A 21,701-nucleotide genomic window follows, 5' to 3' on the forward strand; every position below is an offset into this window, starting at 1 on the left:
CCTAATCATCAGATCAGAATCCAGTAAGGCCTTATCCACTTTCTCTTCACTTTACAAACCCTCAAATATAAAACTATATAAGAGATTAAGATGCTTTCCCAGGCTCCCAAAATAAAATAGTTTGATCATTTTGAATTGAATGATTAAGTACACTTGCTATTTGAATTCAAGAAGTTTTAAAAATTTCACCTTTTAACTACACACTTAATATTCTTATCTAAAGCACTGGGTTCCAAAAAAGACTGCTTTATTACATTAATTGCACTGCCTGTGGGCCCTTTTCTCCTCCCACTTAAGTGACTTCAGTGGGAATAGGATTAAGGTCCATATTGAACTGACTGAAGATAGCAGAGAGGGTTTTATTCCTATTATAAACTTAATTTTTTTAAACAAGTATACATTTGTTTAGCTTCTGAATGTTGGGACCCAACGTTTAATGGGGATATTGGTGAGACAGGGGTATCTGTATTTCAGGGGTCATTTACACTCAGAACACTATAGAAGCAGATGTTTCCATGTATGTTGTAATTTTGTGTGTACATTGGTAGTCTTTATCTTAGAGTTCCCGGTCAGAACAGTGTGTTTGAAGTCTAAGCGAGTGTGTGTGGCTTTTTTTGTAATAATTTATTATTTGTGTGACGCCAACAGCTTGCTGCGCACTTTAGTGTGTAGACAGGTTAATAATTATTATGGCTGGGACTGGTATTGCTACATATTATTAAGGTTGCCAGACACTTCCCATTATAAGATCTAGTTTTCAGTTGTTTATAACTTTGCCAAACTTTAACCAGATAGCCTTGAAATTTTCTGTGATGGGTGTCTGCCTTAGGCCGAATATGTTTCAGCTAAAACATTTCATCTGTTTCTGAGAATAAGGCTCAGGAAAAATATATTGTTTGGCCCATGTTAAAAAACTTCTGGTGCTCTTTTGTTTGAAAAGATCTAGAGTCTCCATGCTTTGGAATAGGGACTTGAAATATGGCAGAGGGGTGGCCTTTATGTAAGGGATGTGCCTTTTGTCATCTCTGTGAAAATCCATCTAAACTTGTCCAAGTTATTAGCCTGAGAAAAATCACTGATCACATATGCTTAGTAGAGAATTGTCGGACCTTCATTACAGAAATCTCTGAAGACTCCATCCATATAGGCATGCTCCAGCCTTAGGCTGAGGTGGACTTTCCCTGCAATTGCAGTTTTCGGAGGCTGCGGGCAGGGTTGAGTCCAGGCGCTGGAAGTGAGAGCAGGGAGCTTGTCTCTCCTGTGTTTTCAACTGTTATCCAGGCAGTGTGATGAGGAAGCTGCCTGATTCAAGTTCAAAGGTGACAAGAGCTGGATGGGGAAGTGGATTGGGACAAGAGTCTGTGGAAGAGAGGTTAGGGGTATGTGGACTGAGACTGGAGGCTGGGAGGGAAGAGGGAAATTGGAACGGGGAGTTGAGGGAAGAAATGGGACAAGCTGGGCAAGGAGACTGAGACTGGGAACCACCAGACAGAGGAGACTGGAGCTGGTTGGGGAAGCAGACTAAGACTGGAAACCAGTGGGGTGGGAGAAGGGGAACAGAGAGGAGACACCTCTGATAAGGAGCAGAGATTTTAGGGGAGAACTGACACTGGCTGTGCAAAAACACTGGGATAAGGGGACAGGGTGACGGTTTTTCTCTGTCTCTGGGGAGGGCAATAAAACAATCAGAATAGAACTGCTTCCTGTAACCTCAAAGTGCCATCTATTAGAGGCAGCTAACTTGGTTGCTGAAAATGGAAATAACAGTGGCTTTGAGTAATTCCTAGACAAAACATTATCAAACAGTGCAAAGAGAATTTGTAATAATTGATGCCTTTTTGAAAAATTATTTCAAATGACTCAATATTGGAGGATTTGTTTCTGTTTTAAAGATATGGCATTATCCATGCTGGAGGTGTAGGAAAGTATCTCAGTGATTGGATCCTAGGTGGGGAGCCTCCTTTTGACCTAATAGAATTAGATCCCAATCGCTATGGAAAATGGATCACCACCCAATATACAGCAACAAAAGCAAGAGAGTCTTATGGATTTAACAACATTGGTAAGAAGATAATTTATAAAGCATTTTTCATATCCTGAAATATAGGACTTTGCACTTGTGTAAAACATCTCCTTTCTTTTGTTGTGGATTAATAGAAAGATGAAGCCTGATGCCCCACTGCCTTGCAACTAGTGTAGTCACTTAGGCCTAGATGCGCAAAAGGAATTAAGTGCCTAAGTCCTATGGGAACCACTCCAATGCACAAAACTGCAGCCAAACCCGGTAGGCGCCTAAATTTTCCAGGTAAAAGTTCCCTGGGTGCCTAAGTGTCTACCTCTGGGTATGCTCACTGCTACCTCACTCCAGGCATCTCTCCTGCCTGGGCCTCAGAATGCATCACAAAGCAGGGGAAGATAGGCATTTGGCTGGCTAAGTCATATCTGGGGCCCAATCCAGTAGGAGCCCTGTGAGCACATCTACCGGACCCTTCCATCTTACAATTCATATAACCTAGGCTCCAGCCCAAGCCAGAACGTTTACATCACAATGAAACAGCCCCTTAGCTCATGTCCTGTGAGCCTGAGTCAGCTGGCATAGGACAGCTGTGGGTTTTTAATTGCAGTGTAGACATACCCTAAGCTGTCTCTCTCTCCCCATTCATTGTACAGGGAGGCTAGGCACCTAACTCAGGTGCCTAAAAGTTAGGCACTGTGACATTCAGCATCACAACACCCGACTCCCTTTGTTCATGCAGACTTTGCAGTTGTGCAAAGTGAATGGAAAATGAATAGAAAACATTACCCTTCTGATTTGGTAGCATGATACCAAATACCTCTACAGAGGTTCTCAAACTGTGGTCCAGGGACCACCAGCAGTCCACGAGCTCCATTCAGGTGGTCCACAGATAGTTCTCTCTAAGGTGCACACCTGGACGGCCACACACAAGAGAATGAAGGGCCACCCACCTAATTACTGGAGCTGTGCAGGCATGGCTCCACTAATTAGGTGCCTGGACCCTGGAGAAGACGCACATGTAAGGTGAGGTGGTGGCCTTGGGGGGAATATAGGGTAGGTGCGAGGGGGCAGTGGGGTGAGAAGAGGGGGTGGGGGGAATTTGGGATGTGCAGGGCTGTGGCGGCCAGAGAAAGAGGTGACTTTCCCAGCTCCAGGGCTGCGGCTGCCGGGGAGAGATGGCCCTCCTTCCCAGCCCCAGCTTGGGGGCTGCTGCAGCAGGGAAGAGAGGGCATATCCATCACATTAGAAAGGTAAGATTACTGATATTAAAATATGAGTTGTGTGCTTTTATTTGTAGAACAAAAAAATGTTAACCATTATTAAGATTTTTTGTATATAGTGGTTTTATCCAAAGCGCTTTACAGTAGTTAGCTAATGGTACACACAACATTTAGAAAGGTCATTAAGCGGTCTGCCGAGACCTTCAGCAATTTTCAAGTGGTCCGCGAAAAAAAGTTTGAGAACCACTGCTCTAGAAATTTGCTTTGTAGCTATATTAGAAATATTTATTTTAGGTATGCAGTTGCTGACTTTTTTTTAACATGTTTTGCTTTCTTGGTGTACGATATCTAGTGTCCCTCTTTTCTTTTTTTCCGTTCTAGTTGGTTATCCTAAAGAAGAAAGGTTTGCTGGGAGACCTACAGAGAGAGTCAGTGGGCTTTATGAAGTGCTTAAATCTAAATGCTCAATGGGTTTCCATGCAGGATGGGAGCAACCTCATTGGTTCTACAAGCCTGGAGATGAGATTGGATACAAGTAAATGAACAATTACCAATTTTGTATTGGTCTATTGTCCTGAAGGCAAGAGTTGATTGAATTAGGATTGAATTAGGATTTTCAGTCAGTTTAGCCAAAGAAGGTCTCAGAAGCAACTCTTCTGTTATTTTTTTGGTTGGTCTGATTTTGTTATCTATATTTTAAAATCTATTTAATTCTAAAGATACATAAATTCTAAAGCACACACATAGAATTACACTGTAACCTTACTAACCGCAGCATGCAGCTGCACTGGCCGGGAGCAGACTAGAGAACAAACTGTAACTATAAAGTCACATTTCCTCCCTTACTCCCCACTTGTTCTGCAGGGAATAAATTATTTCACCTCTTTTCATGGAACTAACTTACTCCCTCTGTGCAACCGGTGAGTAAAGGTGGCGGGGCCCAGGATCCTCCCCACCTTTTTCTGCTCTCCGCTCCCTGCCTGTTTGCTTCGAGTGGGAGGTATCAGGCAAGAAGCCCTGTTTTCCCATCCTCAGCTGTAGTCACAATTTGAGCAAGGCTCAGCAGTGGAGTAAGGGGAGCCCTACTCTTCCCTGTGCAGCTAGGTGGGAGAAGCCTTCAACAATCTAACCCATAATAAAGGACTCAGCAAATTCAGCAGTAAATTTACCCAGGGTTAATTAATGAAGAAGTAGAAATTTTTTCTTACACTTTAACAATTCAAACTGTTACATAGTTTATTGTTGCCAATTTTGTTTTTGACTCTCATGTTAAATGAATTAATATTTAACCCATTGTTACACTGAGGAAAATAATGGATAAACTACCTAAAATAAGAGAGACTAGGTTCTAATGCTTTTGAATGACTTGCAAAACAAAGAATTTTGGGAATATATTTTGCTGAATAGATCACAAAATGGCTAGACTGTAATAACCAGATGTGTATTCTGTTTTTTTATGTGCGTAAATACTCTGTTTCAGACCCAGTTTTTGGCGCACGAACTGGTTTGAACCTGTGGGTCGTGAATATAAGCAGGTTATGGAAAAAGTTGGTGTGATTGACCTGACACCATTTGGCAAGTTTATTGTCAAAGGGAATGATTCGGTTAAACTGTTGGATCACCTGTTTGCAAATGTCATTCCAAAGGTAAATAGAACTGTGATAATGTTATTAATTTAGGTCACGCTGGAAGAGTTTCAGAAATGAGAGACAGGGAAGCAGAGGCATAATAATGTGATCATCTCTGTATTTCATCTCAAAGAAAAAACACTAAAGAGGAATCCTCTGGAAATCCTTTTGTGTCAAATGAGACTTTTTGCTAGATCAAGACTATACACAGCGGAGATTATATTGGATTAACTCAGAGTTGTAAACACCTCTTAGACACCTTTGGCAGGCTCGTGGCATGCTCATCCTTTTGGTACCAATTCCTGCATGCCTTATTCACATGACTCAAGGGGAACAATTGTGTGAATAAGGCAAGCACAATTTTTGGCTTTGATGAACAGCAAACTTAAGAAAAAAAAATTGGGATGTTAGATGGGGTGGGATCTGAGTTACTACAGAGAATTCTTTCCTGGGTATCTGGCTGGTGAATCTTGCCCATATGCTCAGGGTTCAGCTGATAGCCATATTTGGCGTCAGGAAGGAATTTTCCTCCAGGACGATTGGAAGAGGCCCTGGAGGTTTTTCACCTTCCTCTGTAGCATGGGTCACTTGCTGGAGGATTCTCTGCACCTTGAAGTCTCTAAACCATGATCTGAGGACTTCAATAGCTCAGACATAGGTGAGAGGTTTATTGCAGGAGTGGGTGGGTGAGATTCTGTGGCCTGCGTTGTGCAGGAGGTCAGACTAGATGATCATAATGGTCCCTTCTGACCTTAATATCTATGAATCTATGACTGAATTTGTGTTGGAAATCTATTCTTCAATCAATTTTGGCTTGAGAAAGTCTTCTGTAACATACACATAACAAATATTTATAAAGACCTTGACCAAACCTTTATTTCAAGCAACTCATTTTTAATTTCTTTCATATGAAAAATGTGAAATTTCCATTATAAATCATAATCCTGAGCAATAGGACATTAATCTTCTACTAATGAGGTTAAAAACAGAAGAAAGAGAGAGAGAGTCATACTTTCTAATATAAGTGATATGGTTAAAGATTTTTGTATAACTAATGTACACAAGCATTTTGTTTTCACATTTTGCACCAAGGACCTGCAAGAGCTCAAAGGATTTATTTTGCAAATGAAATTATTATATGTTCTACTATGTAGATGGGTGCTACAAATATAAGTCACATGTTAACACCGAGAGGCCAAGTCTATGCTGAGCTAACCGTGTCTCACCTGTCTCCAGGGGAGTTTTTGCTGGTGACTGGTTCTGGGTCAGAGCTCCATGATCTGAGGTAAGTGTGTATATAGGTAAATACAGTACACAGATAGATACATCTGTGAGTGATGCCTTATTCTGTGATTTGTTCTATTGGAATCAATGGGAATACTTGCATATTTAGGTACTAAACTTGAATAAGAGTGGCAGAACTGGCTCAATCTATTTATTTGTAAAGAACTTAAACAGTTTTGTTTGGTCCCCCAACTATGCTTTGGGATTTCTTAAGAAAACTTATCAGACTATATACTATAAGATTTTGAATACTACCTTCTTTATTTATTTTGTGAACTTTATGAGAGACTTGGTTGTTAAGAGTTAAAGCTGAACTTTTCACTAACAATTTAAATAATCTGAGGAATCTACAGTGTATGATTATGTCAGGAATGTGTATCTGTTTTAAGAGATTTCTTATGCTCACTGTGTTTACTGCTTGCTCTTCTTTGTTGCCTTTGTGGTTACACATATTTTGGATCTAAAGGCATATCCATTTTAAGTCCTATGATGCTTTCGACCCTCTACTCTAGGACCGCTGTTTCCCCTTTTAAAACCTCTCCTCTAACTCTGTACTAAACTGCCTCAATTATTGCACTTATCTATTGCACTTATCCTACATCTAAAAAAACTTATTTTACACCAGTTATTAACCTGCCTTTGTGATGAAGTATACACTGCAGTTGGGTCTCAAGAGGGTTCAGGGTTCCTGGAAAGAAACATACTCATAAATCCCTCCCTTTCCCATGCTCTTCTGCAGACTCAGGGATCAGGGAGGAAAGGGTAGAGGGCCTGCCAGGTCCAGCTGCTTCATTACCAAGGAAGAAAGGGAAGAAGGGGGAAGTATACTGGGGAAGAGACTGCCCTGAAAACAGTAGAATGTGGGTTGTGCTGTTCAGAGCAAATAGGCTTTCTGATTATTTTGGGACTGTTTGTGCCCCAGAAGAGAAGAACTGGGTCTGGAAGAGAGAATCTGGTGAAATGTGGCACAAGAAGTAGGATCCAGAATCCCCTTTTAGTTGTTAAAGCTGGGGAGTAATAGCAGCACTTGCAAGCCTTACTGCTCCAGCTATTATCATAGCAGTGGAAGCAACAGGAGCAAGAGCAGAAGGTTCTTGTCTGCAAATCAACAGCAGTGGCAGTAGCAGTTTCAGTAGCTCCTCATTTGCATGAACACTTTATTCTTTTTAGGGCCTCCACAGGTCATGATGGTGGTGTGGCTGATCACTATGCCCTCTTTCACACTGCCCTGACTATCCTCAGGCTCAGTCAGGTTGGTGTGGAGCTCCCCTCCCTGGGAATAGGCCTTAGGATTTGGCCCATCATGATTAATAATAAATAAATATTAGTAATTGCCAGATTAATGGGTTAAAGCAGGTAGTTTGGTCAATATGTCTGGCAGCTGCCTCATACCCATGACTTCCATATTGTTTTGTCTTTTCAAGCACTGCTGAATACTTATATGGCAATCTGTTTGGGCTCTTCATTATTTGTGTGTGTGTACATCGCCTAGCACAGTAGAGCTCTGATCTTTGATTGGGGCCTCTAGGCGCTACCACAAGTGCACAAGTTTTAATTATCATCATCGTACAGAACACTTACTTTGAATGTTACAATAAATCTATGGACTATGGCCCCAGGAACAAATGCTAAAATTGTTACCTTGAATGAGAATGTTAATAAAACTCTTGTCTTTCACATGCAGATGGATAGAAGAGGAGGCACTGAAGGGTGGATACAATGTTGAGATTAAAAATATTACAGATGAGATGGGAGTACTTGGCATAGCAGGTCCATTTGCCCGAAAGGTTCTCCAGAAACTGACCACTGAGGATCTTAGTGATTCTGCATTTAAATTTCTTCAGTCCAGACATATTAAACTTTCTGATATTGCTGCTACTGCTATTAGGATATCCTATACAGGTAAGAGGTAGGGAAAACAGACTATCAGAATAATTGGGCTGCCAGGAAAATAACTGGTATGACTAAAATTATGTTGAGAAATGAAACTGATGATGTGTTCGAAAGCATTAGATTAATCAAATTATAAATAGACATAAATGAGAGAGAAACGGTACGTTGGTTGTCAAACATTTTCTGGTTAGGAACTAAGAAGGATTTCCAAGATCTTTCAAACAAAAAAATACACCAAAGTGTGTGTATATATATATATATAATTTTTTTTTTACAGAACTAAAGGCCAGTTTTGAAAACTGTAATCTTTGGTGGGAAATTAGTGTTAAGGAATGATTTTGAATTACTACTAAATTAGTATCTGTAAAGTGCCTTGAAAACAGAAAGCATAAGTGCTAATTTTTTATTATTTCCCCTTTTTTTCTGTGCCAGTCACTTTTTATTTTCATTTGTCTCTATGTCCATCTCTACCATACTGAGCCAAATTCAGAGCTCAGTCTGAGGCAGTCCATGGTGGTGTAACTGACATCTTCCAGTTTATATATTACACCAGTGTAGACTTAGACTTGAGTAATTTACCAATTGATAATTTACATGTCCCTTAAACATCATCTCTGACTTTGGCCTTCTTTCCTGTCCTCTTCTTACTGAATCGTTTATTTCCCAGGTTTGGGTCATCAGTTTAAATTATAGTAATAGTGCCATTGTTTATGTACTGAGGCACAATTCTTTCAGGAGCTCCTGTGGGGAAGGGAAATTTCTGCACTCCCTTACTAATGTGTTCTGTGTAATAGGGAAATTTGGCCCTAATTTTCATAGCATTTATCTCTGGAGTAATAATGCTAGCACTAAATATATTGGGATTATTTAATTCTAGATTTGATTAGTCAGTTAACCTTTGTTTTATAACAGGTGAACTGGGTTGGGAACTCTACCATAGAAAAGAAGATTCTGCAGCTCTATACAATGCCATCATGGAAGCAGGCCAGGAAGAAGGAATCGATGACTTTGGAACTTATGCTCTGAATGCCTTAAGGCTGGAAAAAGCTTTCCGGGCCTGGGGGGCAGAGGTTTGAAAACACAGTTATTTTTACAATTCAGTTTTTTTTAAATATGGGTTTTAGTCACAACTAGATAGAAAGAGCTACATTTTGTTCTGGGTTTCTCAATCTGCAACGGAGAGAAATCAGACGGATTTTATTTTAGTCAGGGGAAACTACTATTATGATGAACTGTGCCTTTCCCACGTAAAAATAACTACTATACTCATTAAATTTCTGGCAGAGAAATATCTATTAGGGATGCACCTCAGTTGTTCATGGTTGTGTTGATTTCATTTTATTTTGACAAGATGTCTCATTTCTTATTGAGTTGTAGTTTTATTGTGTATGTTAAAACATGCTCCATTTTGTATTATGGATAGCATTAGGTACTCTGCTTAAAATTACACACGTGCAGCTCTCGGTGAATTGCACCTGGCTAACAGAAGAATTTAACCCACTATACATAAAAAATAAAAAGGATTAAATGGAAAACTAGAAACAAAAGAAGTGAAAACAATGGGGGAACCTGCGGGGCCATCACTTATGGATTAAATATTTATTTTTCTAACAGATGAACTGTGACACTAATCCTCTGGAAGCTGGACTGGACTATTTTATCAAGTTAAACAAGGTATGTCTGTATTATTTTAAAAGTTATGTTATCTGGAAGGTTCTTTCCATAAGCGTTTTAAAAGAAAAAGCAATTTTCTATGCATTGCAAATACAGATATTTGTAAATGGGTGAAGCAAAGTCTTAGTGTTACGCTAAAGTAATGCCTTTATTATAAGTAGCTTTTTTGCAAAAAAGGTTTAACATTTTTCTCCACGTTTGTTTTTGCCAAAATTATATATTAGATCAGACAATTTTAAATGTACCATCTATGTACATACGTACAAATACGAGTATGTACATCTTTTTAACATATTAAAATAATAGCATTTTCAGTAGATTGGATATTTGAAGACCCTCAAGGCAAGTATCATTTTTAAAGCAGACTAATGTACTAATGTACTAATTGCACTGCTACATTTGTTTTATAGCGAACCGGAAATGTTTCAATATGCCTTCTGTTATTTTATGAGTTATTCAATGCAGCAGTATTTTCTCTGATCTCATGTGATATTTATTCTGGTATAGTAAATATTGGCCTGAGCAATAAATATTTCAAAAGAATTGCTCAATGCGAATTTGATGAATTAGACACAATAAGCTAAATCAGTGTTAGCGTAAAACTTAGTTATAAAGCCACTGAAGAGATGGCATCAGCAAAATGGATTGTTGCATAATTCGAAATGTAGGGAGTGGGACTGGGCTCAGGGCATAATATTGGTTGTATTTAAATATAAACTACAGGAATTAACACAAGTTATACTTCTCTTTACTGACATAATTGTTTGGGGATAATTCATTGGCAAATTTTATACTGCATCAAACTTTATGTTCAAAATAATAGATGTAGTTATTGCTTTTAATGGGCCTTTCAAACTGTCTAACAATTAAAATAGTATAGGTTAGACTCTGCTTTGAATTATATCATGTGAGTCACTCCAGCTTTAAATTGGTGCAAATGAAATCAGAATTTGGCACAACTTGCCCGTTGTATCTACCCTAGTTATATAGATAATAGATCAGTTTTTTTCTTGGGGTTACACTTTGCAATCTGATTGAAGTCTACAGAATTTCTCCAGATGTACACTGATGCAAATGATCATCCAAGAGCCTGAAATATATATGCAAAGATGTTTAATAATTATTAGAGTCTATTTCTGAAGTAATAGTTAATTTTCTTTTAAGCAGTAACACAGAATTGGCAGTGCATTAAAAGAGCACCACGGTCAAATGTTGCTATCCAAAGGAAAGGTTCAGTGATAGCCATAAAATTATAAAGTCCAGTTTGTACAGAAAAATAAATGTGACAGAACCTTGTCATTATTTAGCAGTGCATATAATGGGCATGACAGTGACATCTGAAGGTTCCAGTTGTATCCAGAGTTTTAAAGCCATTTTATGACAAAGTATATCTCAAGTTTCTCAGGGTGTAATATTCAAGTTCACAGATGGTATCAAGAATAACCTAATACTCAGCACCAGGGTTAAAGCCCCTGCCTTACTTTCAGCTGTAAATGTCTTGTCGGTGCTGTCTCCCCTCGGTGCAAACATGATGGGTTCGTGCCAAAGCCCCCCTGGGGACGCGCGTCCTCTGATGTCAGCAGGCATGTCTGCAGTACTTTGTGACAGTGCATCCAATTGTATCTGTGATCTCTGACAGTCCACCAAAATTGCAACTTGGATTGTTGCAACTCTTCACAGGCGTGGTCATCATGTTGCTGTCTCACGCGACTGTTTTGGTACATCAATCGCAGGACTAACAGAAGCAAGGCCAATAGATCACGGACATCATGAGGTGGAAGATTCTTTACTTCTGTATTCTGGTGGCCCCAACATTTATATGGGGTAGCACTTCTACTGCAAAGTGAGGCCAAGTCCTCCCTGACAACCTGGATACCCATGTCTCCTCGTTTACTTACTGCATGTCTTAAACATTGGCACGGTTACCTCACTGTCATAGTCGTCTACACGCCGACAGAGGAATCTGTTGACTCAGTTAAAGATCATTTCTATGATCAATTGGAACATCTAGTATGCACAGTCGCTCCACATGATAATCTCATGATCCTGAGTGACATAAATGTAGTTACAGGCTCCCTGCGAACTGGGTTTGAACAGGTCATTATGGTTCAGGCACACCCAATGATAACTCTCGTTGCTTGCTTACATTCTGTGCCTCCCAGAATTTTTCCATTCTTGGGTCATAGTTCAAGCAGTGACGCATACACCAGATGTCATGGATCTCTCATGATGGCGTCACTCGGAAGGAATTGGACCACATCATTACATGCGATAGGCATCTCTTCGCCTCCTGTAGAGTATATCGTGGTGCAGAATTCGCGGTGAACACAGATCACCATCTAGTGGTCACCCGTATGGTGTTGATGCTCCAACAAGCAGGTAAGCCCTCTGCGATGATGAAGAAGTTTGACATCGACACACTGTGTGTGCCAGGTTTAGCCAACAGGTTTTGTATTGATGTCAGCAACAGATTCTCAGGTCTAGCTAATCTGCCAGATGATGTGGAGGTTGCCTGGTCCCTGTTCACCTCTACCCTCAACCAATCTGCTGAGCAGATGATTGGCTACAGGCATTCAGCATGCCAACCATGGCTATCGGAGGAGGCCTTCCAGATCATTAAATTGAAAGCCGCAGCCCGCCAGCAGGGTGATACGCGCACTCGTAATCAGCTGAAGCAAAAATTTAACACCCTGACACTCCGATATCACAAGGCATATTATAACAAAGTGGCGGATGATGTCAAATTTGGCTTAGCCAGGGGCAACTTGAAGCCAGCATTCCGCACCATTCGCAACCTCAGCGGTCAAGAGGTAGTTACTACAAACGGCATCCTGAACGACAGCCAAGGCCATCCATACAAATCGGATAATGACATTCTCTCATGCTGGGTGGAACATTATCACAGTGTCCTGAACCATCCTCCAGCTGCTGCTTGTTCAGAGCTGGATGATGTGGCAGTCACTGCAGTTCCGGATCCAGACATTTGTACTAATGAACCAACGTTGAACTGTGCCATCTCTAAACTGAAAAACGTACATGCAACCAGTGCTGATGGCACCCTCTCAGTGCTGCTAAAATGTGCTATTGATCTTGTAGCAGAATCACTTCTGGCCGTCTTTCATCTGGTGTGGAACTCTGCCAACCTCCTAGAAAGATGATATTGTGATCTGACTCTACAGGGGCAAGGGACCATGCAGCAAATGTAAGAGCTGCAGGCCGATCACCTTGCTCTCCGTTCCAGGGAAGGTGTTTGCGCATGTTTTGCTGGCACGCCTGGAGCCTTTGCTACATTGGAAGCACTGTCCCCAACAGTCAGGCTTTACAAGGAACATGTCTACAATAGATGCCATTTTGGCCCTTCGCTTGTTGTCAGAGATACAGCGCGAGTTCAAGAAGCCCCTGCATGTAGCGTAGGTTAATCTTAAGGCTGCATTTGATTCAGTAGACCATGTTGTGTTATGGAAGGCCTTAAAGGGTGTAGGTGTCCCTACCACTCTGCTGGACTTGATTAGAGAGCTGCATAATGGAACCACTGCCCGTGTTCATCGGGGAGCTGGATGTCAGTGCCTTTTAAATCAATATCTGGTGTTAGGCAGGGTTGCATTCTGGCCCCTGCACACTTTTGTCAGGCAATTGATTTAATAATGCAGCATTCCGTCATAGCTTTGAGATTGGTGATCTCTCACTCACAGACCTTGACTACATTGGTGACATTGTTCTTTTAGTACAGAGCCTCAACAAGTTTCATGAGGCACTCCAGCATATGGAAGAGGAGTCAGCTAAGATTTGTCTCCATGTTTCATGGTCAAAGATGAAACTGCAAAATCTAGGACCAGGTCCACCTGCGACTCCAATCTCTTTGAACAGCGAAACTGTTGAATCAGTTTCCAGCTTTTGCTATCTGGGTTCTATACTTACCAGCTCCTCCAATTCTCACACGGAGGTTCTCCATCGGATTGGCATTGCAGCATCTGCCATGGGCCGTTTACAAAGGATATGGAATCAACATCATCTTAGTATGACAACCAAGTTCAGGATTTATTCAAGCTGTATCCTTCCCATACTGTTGTACGGCTGCAAAACATGGACACTACACTTCGAGACTGGACAAAGCTGGAGGCTTTCCACACAAAATGTCAACGTCATATACTGGGCATAAAGTGGAATGACTTCATCTGTAATGCAGATGTTTATGGTCGCTCGGGTCTACAGACTACTGGATCCATTGTCCACAGGCTGCGCCTTACGCTTTTCAGACATGTCACAAGGATGCCACAAGACGTTCCACCGAGCGCCGTTCTCCAGGTGGCTTGTAACATCCAGGATAAAATTCCACCAACCGAGGGACGGAGGCCGTCCAGAGGCAGACCCCCTATTATGTGGGTTCATCAAGTCTGTTCCAATGTTGGACTCTCAGGCCATCAAACCTTTGCGGTTGTGCAGGAACAGACCAAATGGCGAACGATCACTACGGCCAACTGTCTGGCTAAGCGTTGAAGAAGAAGAGAAGGAAGCTGGAGGTTTTGGCAGCTGGGTGAGGACCATTGGATTTTTTGAGATTTTACAGTAAGCACATTAGCTGGGTGTTTCTCCTAAACTGATCTGTTGTGAAATAGTTAACAATGTTGTTGTTTGTATTGTCATCTTTAGATTTTAGAATTAACAACCCATTCCCATGAATTGGGCAACTACCATCTCTCAAAGGTATTGTTTAAGGCAGTCTGTAGGCCCAGGAAGACACCACTACTTCAGTTTATACTTGGTTCACATTTTCATGGTTATCTTTGGAACAGTAAGGGCTAGAAACATTTTTTTTAAACAAAAGCTAAGATTGTGAAGCATAATTCTTTGGCAAGGGGAGAATTCCAAGGCAAATTTCAGGACTTAGAATCACAGAATACATTGGGCCTTATATATGCAGAGGCATTTCTATATTCCTGTTGAATATTGTACTTGTATGTTATAAATGTGAAGGCATTATACAGGACTGTAAAGCACTCATTCACATAAAATGGTTGATTATGACAAAATAATACAACATTCTCAACAATAATTTATGGTTGTAATGACCCGATATTCAGTAACCATTTTTGAGCATTTATGGACATTACATTTGCCATGATTAAGAGAAGATACATTGGGAGGAGGTGGCAGGAGGACCAGTGCTTATTGGTAAAATTTCTAAAAGGGATGAGGCCCCACAAAAGGTCTCAAGGGCAAAGAGCGAAGTACATAGTGTGTTGTAATTAGCAAAAATGCGGTGTACAAAAAAAAATAGAAGAATGAAAAATTCATTCCCTGGCTGGGAAGTTATTGGACTTTTAGAATCAGGGGAAAGATCATTTTGAAGGGGAAACTTTCTCTGGCTGCTGCTTCTTCCCATGTATATAAATCACAGAGAAGTCTTTCTAATGGGATAATTATTGAGAAGCTTTGCAAAGTGTTTTCAGTTAAACACTCAAAGATTAAAATGATACTTTATCTGTGAAACACTAAGCAAAATCACAGGTCATTTTTACCATTAGGAACACTCAACCAGCCTCACATTATAGTGAAAAATTTCCATATTACTTCAAATAGCTTTCAGAAATGAACTTTCTTCAGAAAGATTTTCCATGTTTCCCAATGTCAAGATGAATGCAATATTGCCACTAGTCATCAAGAATACAACGATACAAAATTACTTACAGAACTGAATTTTCAGTTTTTCCTTTAAGCTATACACAACAGTGCCATCATCTGGACACCAGTTGCAATAACTGGGTAAAAAGAAAAGGAGTACTTGTGGCACCTTAGAGACTAACCAATTTATTTGAGCATAAGCTTTCGTGAGCTACAGCTCACTTCATCAGATAACTGGGTAGTTTAGTTTGTGGGAAGATAATTCTAGATAATGAGACACTCTGTGTTTCTACTGTCAACCTTTTTGACCCGTGTTGTTAGCCAATATTTGAAGTGTTGCAGGTTATTTCTGTTAGTAGGAGAGATTGATGAAGGTGTTAGGTATTTCTTTGATGCAATCCTGTTTATTTACAAAGAATGTATAGTCCTGTTTCCCCGAACATAAACACAGACATAGTATTATTTATGAATAAATAGTATTGTTTATTAATATAGCATCTTAGCCTTAGGCCATAGTGTACAAAAATAAATACATATTTAAAAATTAACACATTACAGTAAAACAAGCATGTTTAAAATACAAAAACTAAAAACACAAAATCAACCCTTCTCCTAAGTTCAATTAAACTTTTAAAATCACTCCCCATAAAAACAATATGCAAAAATAAAATAATAAAGGTTAGAAATACATTATTTCATGTACGTCACAAAGAACCTTTCTTTCATATTCTTTTTTCTTGGTTTTGCAGCTGACCAGGCAAATAGAGCAACCACCGTATTAATTAAACATTTTCATTACATGGCAAGTATTCTAGTTGTCGATCCCATGCAATAACAGGCATTTGAGCCAAGAATGGGGTTAACCATTTGTTTCTCAGGTAACAGTATAAGCTGCAAGAAAGTAAATAATTCATCCTGGCCAGACCTGTATGGACAAAAACAATTTGCTGTCTATGCCAGCATAACTCCCATCCAAATAGGCTGACAGTGTGGCTTGAAAGCAGAGAGCCATGAAGGCCCTCCCTAATGCACTATTGTTAAAAATATTGTATTTCTTGTAACCCTGGATACTCTTTAGATGAGAAAGCCAAGGATATGTATTTATTGCACAGACAACTGCTATATCCAATTGGTTGCGAATATTTTCCAATCTAAACATAAGGATTTCACATTCTTGACTCTAGTTCCAGCCCGAGCCTGTGCCCCCAGCCGGAGCCCCCCCCCTGCACCCAAATTCCTTCACGGAGCCCGCACCCTGAACCCCCTCCCGCATCCCAACCCCCTGCCCCATTCCTGAGCCCCCTTCTGCACCTAAACTCCCTGCACCCCCTCCTGCACTCTGAATCCCTTGGCCCCAGCCCGGTGAAAATGAGCAATTGAGCAAGGGTGTGGGAGAGCAAGCAATGGAGGGAGTCCTACTGCACCATCTGCTGCGAAGGCAAGGAGCTGCTGATGTGTAGCAATGCATTACCACGTCTGCCAGCAGCATCCAGGAGACGTACAGTGATGGTGAGCTGAGCGGCCTCCATGCTTGCCGTGGTATGGCGTTTGCGTGGGTAACCCAGGAAAAAAGGCACAAAACAATTGTCTGCCGTTGCCTGATGACATGTACCCAAAACCACCCGCGACAATGTTTTTGCCCCATCAGGCATTGGGAGCTTAATCCAGAATTCCAGTGGGCAGTGGAGACTGCAGGAACTGTGGGATAGCTACCCACAGTGCACCACTTTGTAAGTCGATGCTAGCCACGGTGGTGAGGATGCACTCTGCCGACTTAATGCGCTTAGTGTGGACATACAGAATCGACTGTATAAAATCAGTTTCTAAAAATCGACTTCTATAAAATCAACCTAATTTCGTAGCATAGAAGGCCACACACACTACTCATTGCAAGGTGCCGAAGGTAATGAAATGTGGCAGGAAAGAAAACAAACATTGGATCTGATTCTCTAGTGCCTTACATCATATGTAGTCATTTACAGCTGTGCAAAGTGGGTGTAAAATTCTGCTGTTCTGATATGGTATATTTTACACTCACTCTGCATTTACTTTTGACAGGTATAAGTGGCTACACAAGCGCTACAGCAGTGAAGAGTCAAGTCCATAGAGTGGTTGAGCAGCGATGTTCCCTCTAATTTTTAACAGGCCGTGTGCACAAAAAAAGTCTTCTGTGCTGCTGCTGAAGCAAAAAAAGAAAGAAAGCTGCTGCCGAAGTCGGAGTGCGCGCGGTGTTTTGCCGTGTGTGCGAGGTTTAAGATCTGTGTGCGCGCGCACACACGCACAGCTTAGAGGGAACAGTGTTGAGCAGTAGCTTCACAGCATGCTGCTCCTTGAACCAAAGACACATTGAGAGAGCCTTTTTTACTGGGAAAGGCTCAATAGTTTCACAGACATGGGGTCAGGGTGGGGTGAGAAGAAGCTGCAGAACAACCTGTCTGCAAAAGTAGCTGTGGCCCTTTGTTTACATTTTTCAGTACTTAGATGACTTAGTTTGTTTCAGTGAGACGATCCATGACCTCATAGTAGAGGAGGTGTTTGCCTAACAATAGCAAATGATTAATGTCCACCCTCCTACCACCAATGTCAACACAGGGGGCAGACCTAAAGGGTGGCATCGTTGGCATTTGCTAATCAGGTCCCCAGGCTCCCTGAGCAGTTCCAGCAGCTCCTTTTCCCCATCATAGACCCCCTTCTTCTCCACCTTGCTGGCCCCTTCAGAAGGAAGATGGCAGTGCTCACCCTACCTGCACCCGACCTAGAGTAGGGTGGACAGATTCCTTGTGACACCTCTTCCCTAGCAAGAGCGATAGAATGAAAATCTGGAGGGAGGGCATGAGGCAGCACTAGAGAAGAGCTGATGTAGTTGTGTGGTGTGCAGGTGAGAGAGATAGGGAGAGGAAGAAAGCCGAGGGTGTTGGGAAGAGATTGAGTCTTGGGTCAGAGGACTGTGAGAGTGATTCTGAATTGGTGGGGGTGTAGCTTTTTGTTTTGTTGGTATTCAGATTAACCTCTGGGTCTTACACCCCTTCGCATCCTGCTCCCAAAGTTGGTACTACCATTGGCACCCCTACCATTTCTTTGCCCACTGGGTCTTTTCCCATAATTCACCCGTGCTTCAGGCCAGCTTAAAATCTAGGGGCCAAATTCTCCATTGTTGTAACTATTAAAGGCAATTGAGTTGTGCTGGCAGAAAATTTGTCTCTAGATACAGACTGCTTGCAAATCACCTGAGAAAACCCAGGATGACTCCAAAACGCTATTGTCTGCATAGAATTTATGCATGAGTCACATTCACATTAGGGTGAACTAAAACTACCCATTTGGCTAGGCATTCTGAGCTTCAGTGGGGCAACTGGTCACGACAGTTTTTATCATATGCATATCGTTAGTCTGACTGCTTGTTCCTAGGAGTGGAGTTGGCAGGCAGAACAAAGGAACAGGGCAGTCTGTCCAAATCACAGCTAAGTAGGTCTTGTTTTACACTGACTGGCCTTGACTGTGTCCTCTTTAGATAACTGTCTTATCCAGTGTAACTATAACTTCAGTTTGGTGCAGGAAAGGAAATCTGTCAAATATTCTGCCTACAGGGAGATATGATCTTCAGTCATCCTGTTGGCAAGAGGGGTATAATTTGGAGGGTAGCCCTGAAATTATTCAAGAGTATCCAACTAAGAATAATTAATGTCAAAATATTGCATGGACTCTGTCTCCAGTGTGCTGTAATGCAATGGTTATAGCAGATTGCAGCAGATGTTGGTGCTGCCTTGCTCAGTTGGGCAGCTATGTATACAAAATTTGGCCTTGTGCCAAATTCCTAAGTAGTCTACCAAATCAATTACAGCATTTCATTATTAAAAGGTATTTGCATATTTCTGCTACCAACTATTTATCTTTGCTGAATGAGGTATACCATTTTTGGTTTTTAGAAGTCCAAACTTTCTCATTAGGCTAAGTTACTGATTCTTCTTCTTACTACAGAACTGTAAGAAGACATACGAACTTTGAAAAGTTCAGTTTATGATTTGTTCCCTTTTTCCTTCCTTTAAAGAAGAAAGCATACTTAGAAAAGGTTAGGATTAGGAACTGCCCAAAGAAAGTGTAAGAAACAAATGGCACTGTCCATAAAAACCAAACGTATTCTTGGCAGATACACTGTGAATTAGACTCTGCAAGGCACCCATCCATGCTATACCATGACAATGGTCCATGAATATTCATAGTAATTACATAGAAGAATGATTAAAAAAAAAGTTTGTGCATCTTTCAGTTACTAAAAAATTCAGCCCATTATAAACTCTCTTAGAATCTTAAGCTCATTGAATAGTAGCTTAGTTGGCAGAACATTTGGACACATTACTTAGAATGGTGATGTCTCATGCAAATCCTTTGGTTTCTTCAAATTGCTCACCCAAGTATTCTAAAACCTGAAAAGACAGCAGCAGCAGTTTGTATTAATAGATAATGATGATAATAATAATTAATAATAATAATAAACTTTGTGCTTACACTATATGTACTGCTTTCCATCTAAAGGTTCGTAAAGACCTTGTCTATACTAGCACCATATTGAAAAGCACCATATTGAAAAACCTGTTAAGACATTTTAACTAGTATGGGGTTAATCATGATTTTGCCCTTATTGTTGATAAGGAAGTCATGTTTAACAAGATAGCTGTTATGTTTAACCCTGGGGTTTTTCTTTTCATCCAAATCACAACTTGGTTATTTTAGGTTAAATTTACCCCTACTGTGATAAGGACAGTTGTATTGAACAATGTGTTAGCTCGTTGTGGTTAACCCTCAGGGGTAATCTAGGGTTAATTACAACCTGCTAACACATAATTAAGTATGACTCTTTGTGTACATGTGTTTAATATTGTCTTATTTAAAACTTGCTATTTAACAAGCTTTCTGACATGATGCTTTGCCCAGTGCAGACGTGGCCAATATGCTTTACAAACTTAAGTTAATTTAGCCACATTTCTCCTCAGAAGCTTTATGTTCCTATTTTACAATTTAGGAAACTGAGGCAAAGAGCACTTAAGTGGCTTGCCTTTGCAGAGGAGGCTCCTAGAAGGATGGCACAGAGCTGGCTCTGAGCCTATTAGAGAAGCCTATACTACTAAGGATATTCCTTGGTGCAGTTTTACTGCCTTTTTTCACCAACATTTGCAATAATCTTTATTGTGCTTAAAATGACTTAATGAATTAATCTCACCTGACTCTTAGGGCTTGTCTTCACTAGGAAAAAAGGTGTGTTCTTACCTTGTGTCATCTAACGTGTGGTACTAACACAAGGTAAAATCCTAATGAAGACAAGGCAGTTTGTAGTTTCAACCTGTGTTAGCAGGTCAGTCTAAACTCTAAGTTCCTTCCTGCGAACATGTGAAAACTCCAACTACCTTGTCTTCACTAGGATTTTGCCTTGTGTTAGTTGCCATGTGTTAGCTAACACGAGGTAAGAGCACACCTGTTAATGAAGATGCACCCGTAGTCAAGTCAGTGGATAAGTAGATAAATATGAGGTGAATACTGTGCTTATCTTGCTCTTTAAAAGGATTTTAGATTGGTCGTTAGCTTAAAGTTAGGATGTTTGGTTAGCATTATGCCTACCTCACATGCAATGCCTATGGAAGCTCCTGCTGGGGCAGCATATCTTCTACTTTAGATCTAACCAAACTACAATACTCCTGTGATTATAGGTACAGACTGTCATTATCCCATCTTACTAATGGAGACATTGAGAAAGAGAGGTTACATATGTTGCTCAAGGTCACAGAGGGAATAAGCATCGGAGCTAAACAGCTCCTGTGTCCTCAGCTAAGCCTACCAGGTCACACTTTACTCTGCACAGCTAAAACCTTCATGCTGGCTAAATAGTTAAGCTCCCTAGAAAATAATCTTTTCCAATTCCAACTCCAATTACCTGAAAAGCTTAGAGTGAATATTCTTTTAAAACTGAGAAAAGATAGAACCAGGTTTAAATTTACCATGACCTTAGAATTGTTTATCACCATTCCCCCACATATAATTCAACTTTATTCCATTTTTCCAGTTTTTGTTCTTATTCACTTATATTGAGTTATAATGTACCTTTTAAGTGGAATTTTATGTTACATTATACATTTAGAGTGAAAAACTAAATGGAATAGTTGCAATATACTGACTAATTTTCCTAATAAGAATAGGAAGCAGTTGTTACCAAGTATAGCCAGACATGGTTAGACTGAATCAGTTTCCTAAATCTTAATTTTATTTCAGTGGACAAAATCTAAAACCAAACCAAAGGTGCATAAATGCTGGAAGTTTTTTACCATATAAATCAGGGGCCATTTTAATCCAGCCCTGCAGTTCCCATTGGCC

General features: G+C 40.6%; 1 protein-coding gene across 1 annotated transcript in view; it reads left to right on the forward strand.

Annotated features, from left to right (window-relative positions):
- The window catches only part of DMGDH (dimethylglycine dehydrogenase), a 69,209-nt gene that overhangs the window by 36,641 nt on the left and 10,867 nt on the right, over positions 1–21,701 (forward strand). The window contains exons 8-14 of the mRNA XM_074952672.1: positions 1,893–2,062; positions 3,619–3,772; positions 4,718–4,883; positions 6,020–6,150; positions 7,834–8,051; positions 8,955–9,112; positions 9,657–9,716. Coding sequence (XP_074808773.1) covers positions 1,893–2,062; positions 3,619–3,772; positions 4,718–4,883; positions 6,020–6,150; positions 7,834–8,051; positions 8,955–9,112; positions 9,657–9,716 — 1,057 coding nt within the window. The remainder of the gene's footprint in view (positions 1–1,892; positions 2,063–3,618; positions 3,773–4,717; positions 4,884–6,019; positions 6,151–7,833; positions 8,052–8,954; positions 9,113–9,656; positions 9,717–21,701) is intronic.

The sequence above is a fragment of the Natator depressus genome, chromosome 5 (assembly GCF_965152275.1).
Source record: "Natator depressus isolate rNatDep1 chromosome 5, rNatDep2.hap1, whole genome shotgun sequence".
NCBI lineage: Eukaryota > Metazoa > Chordata > Testudines > Cheloniidae > Natator > Natator depressus.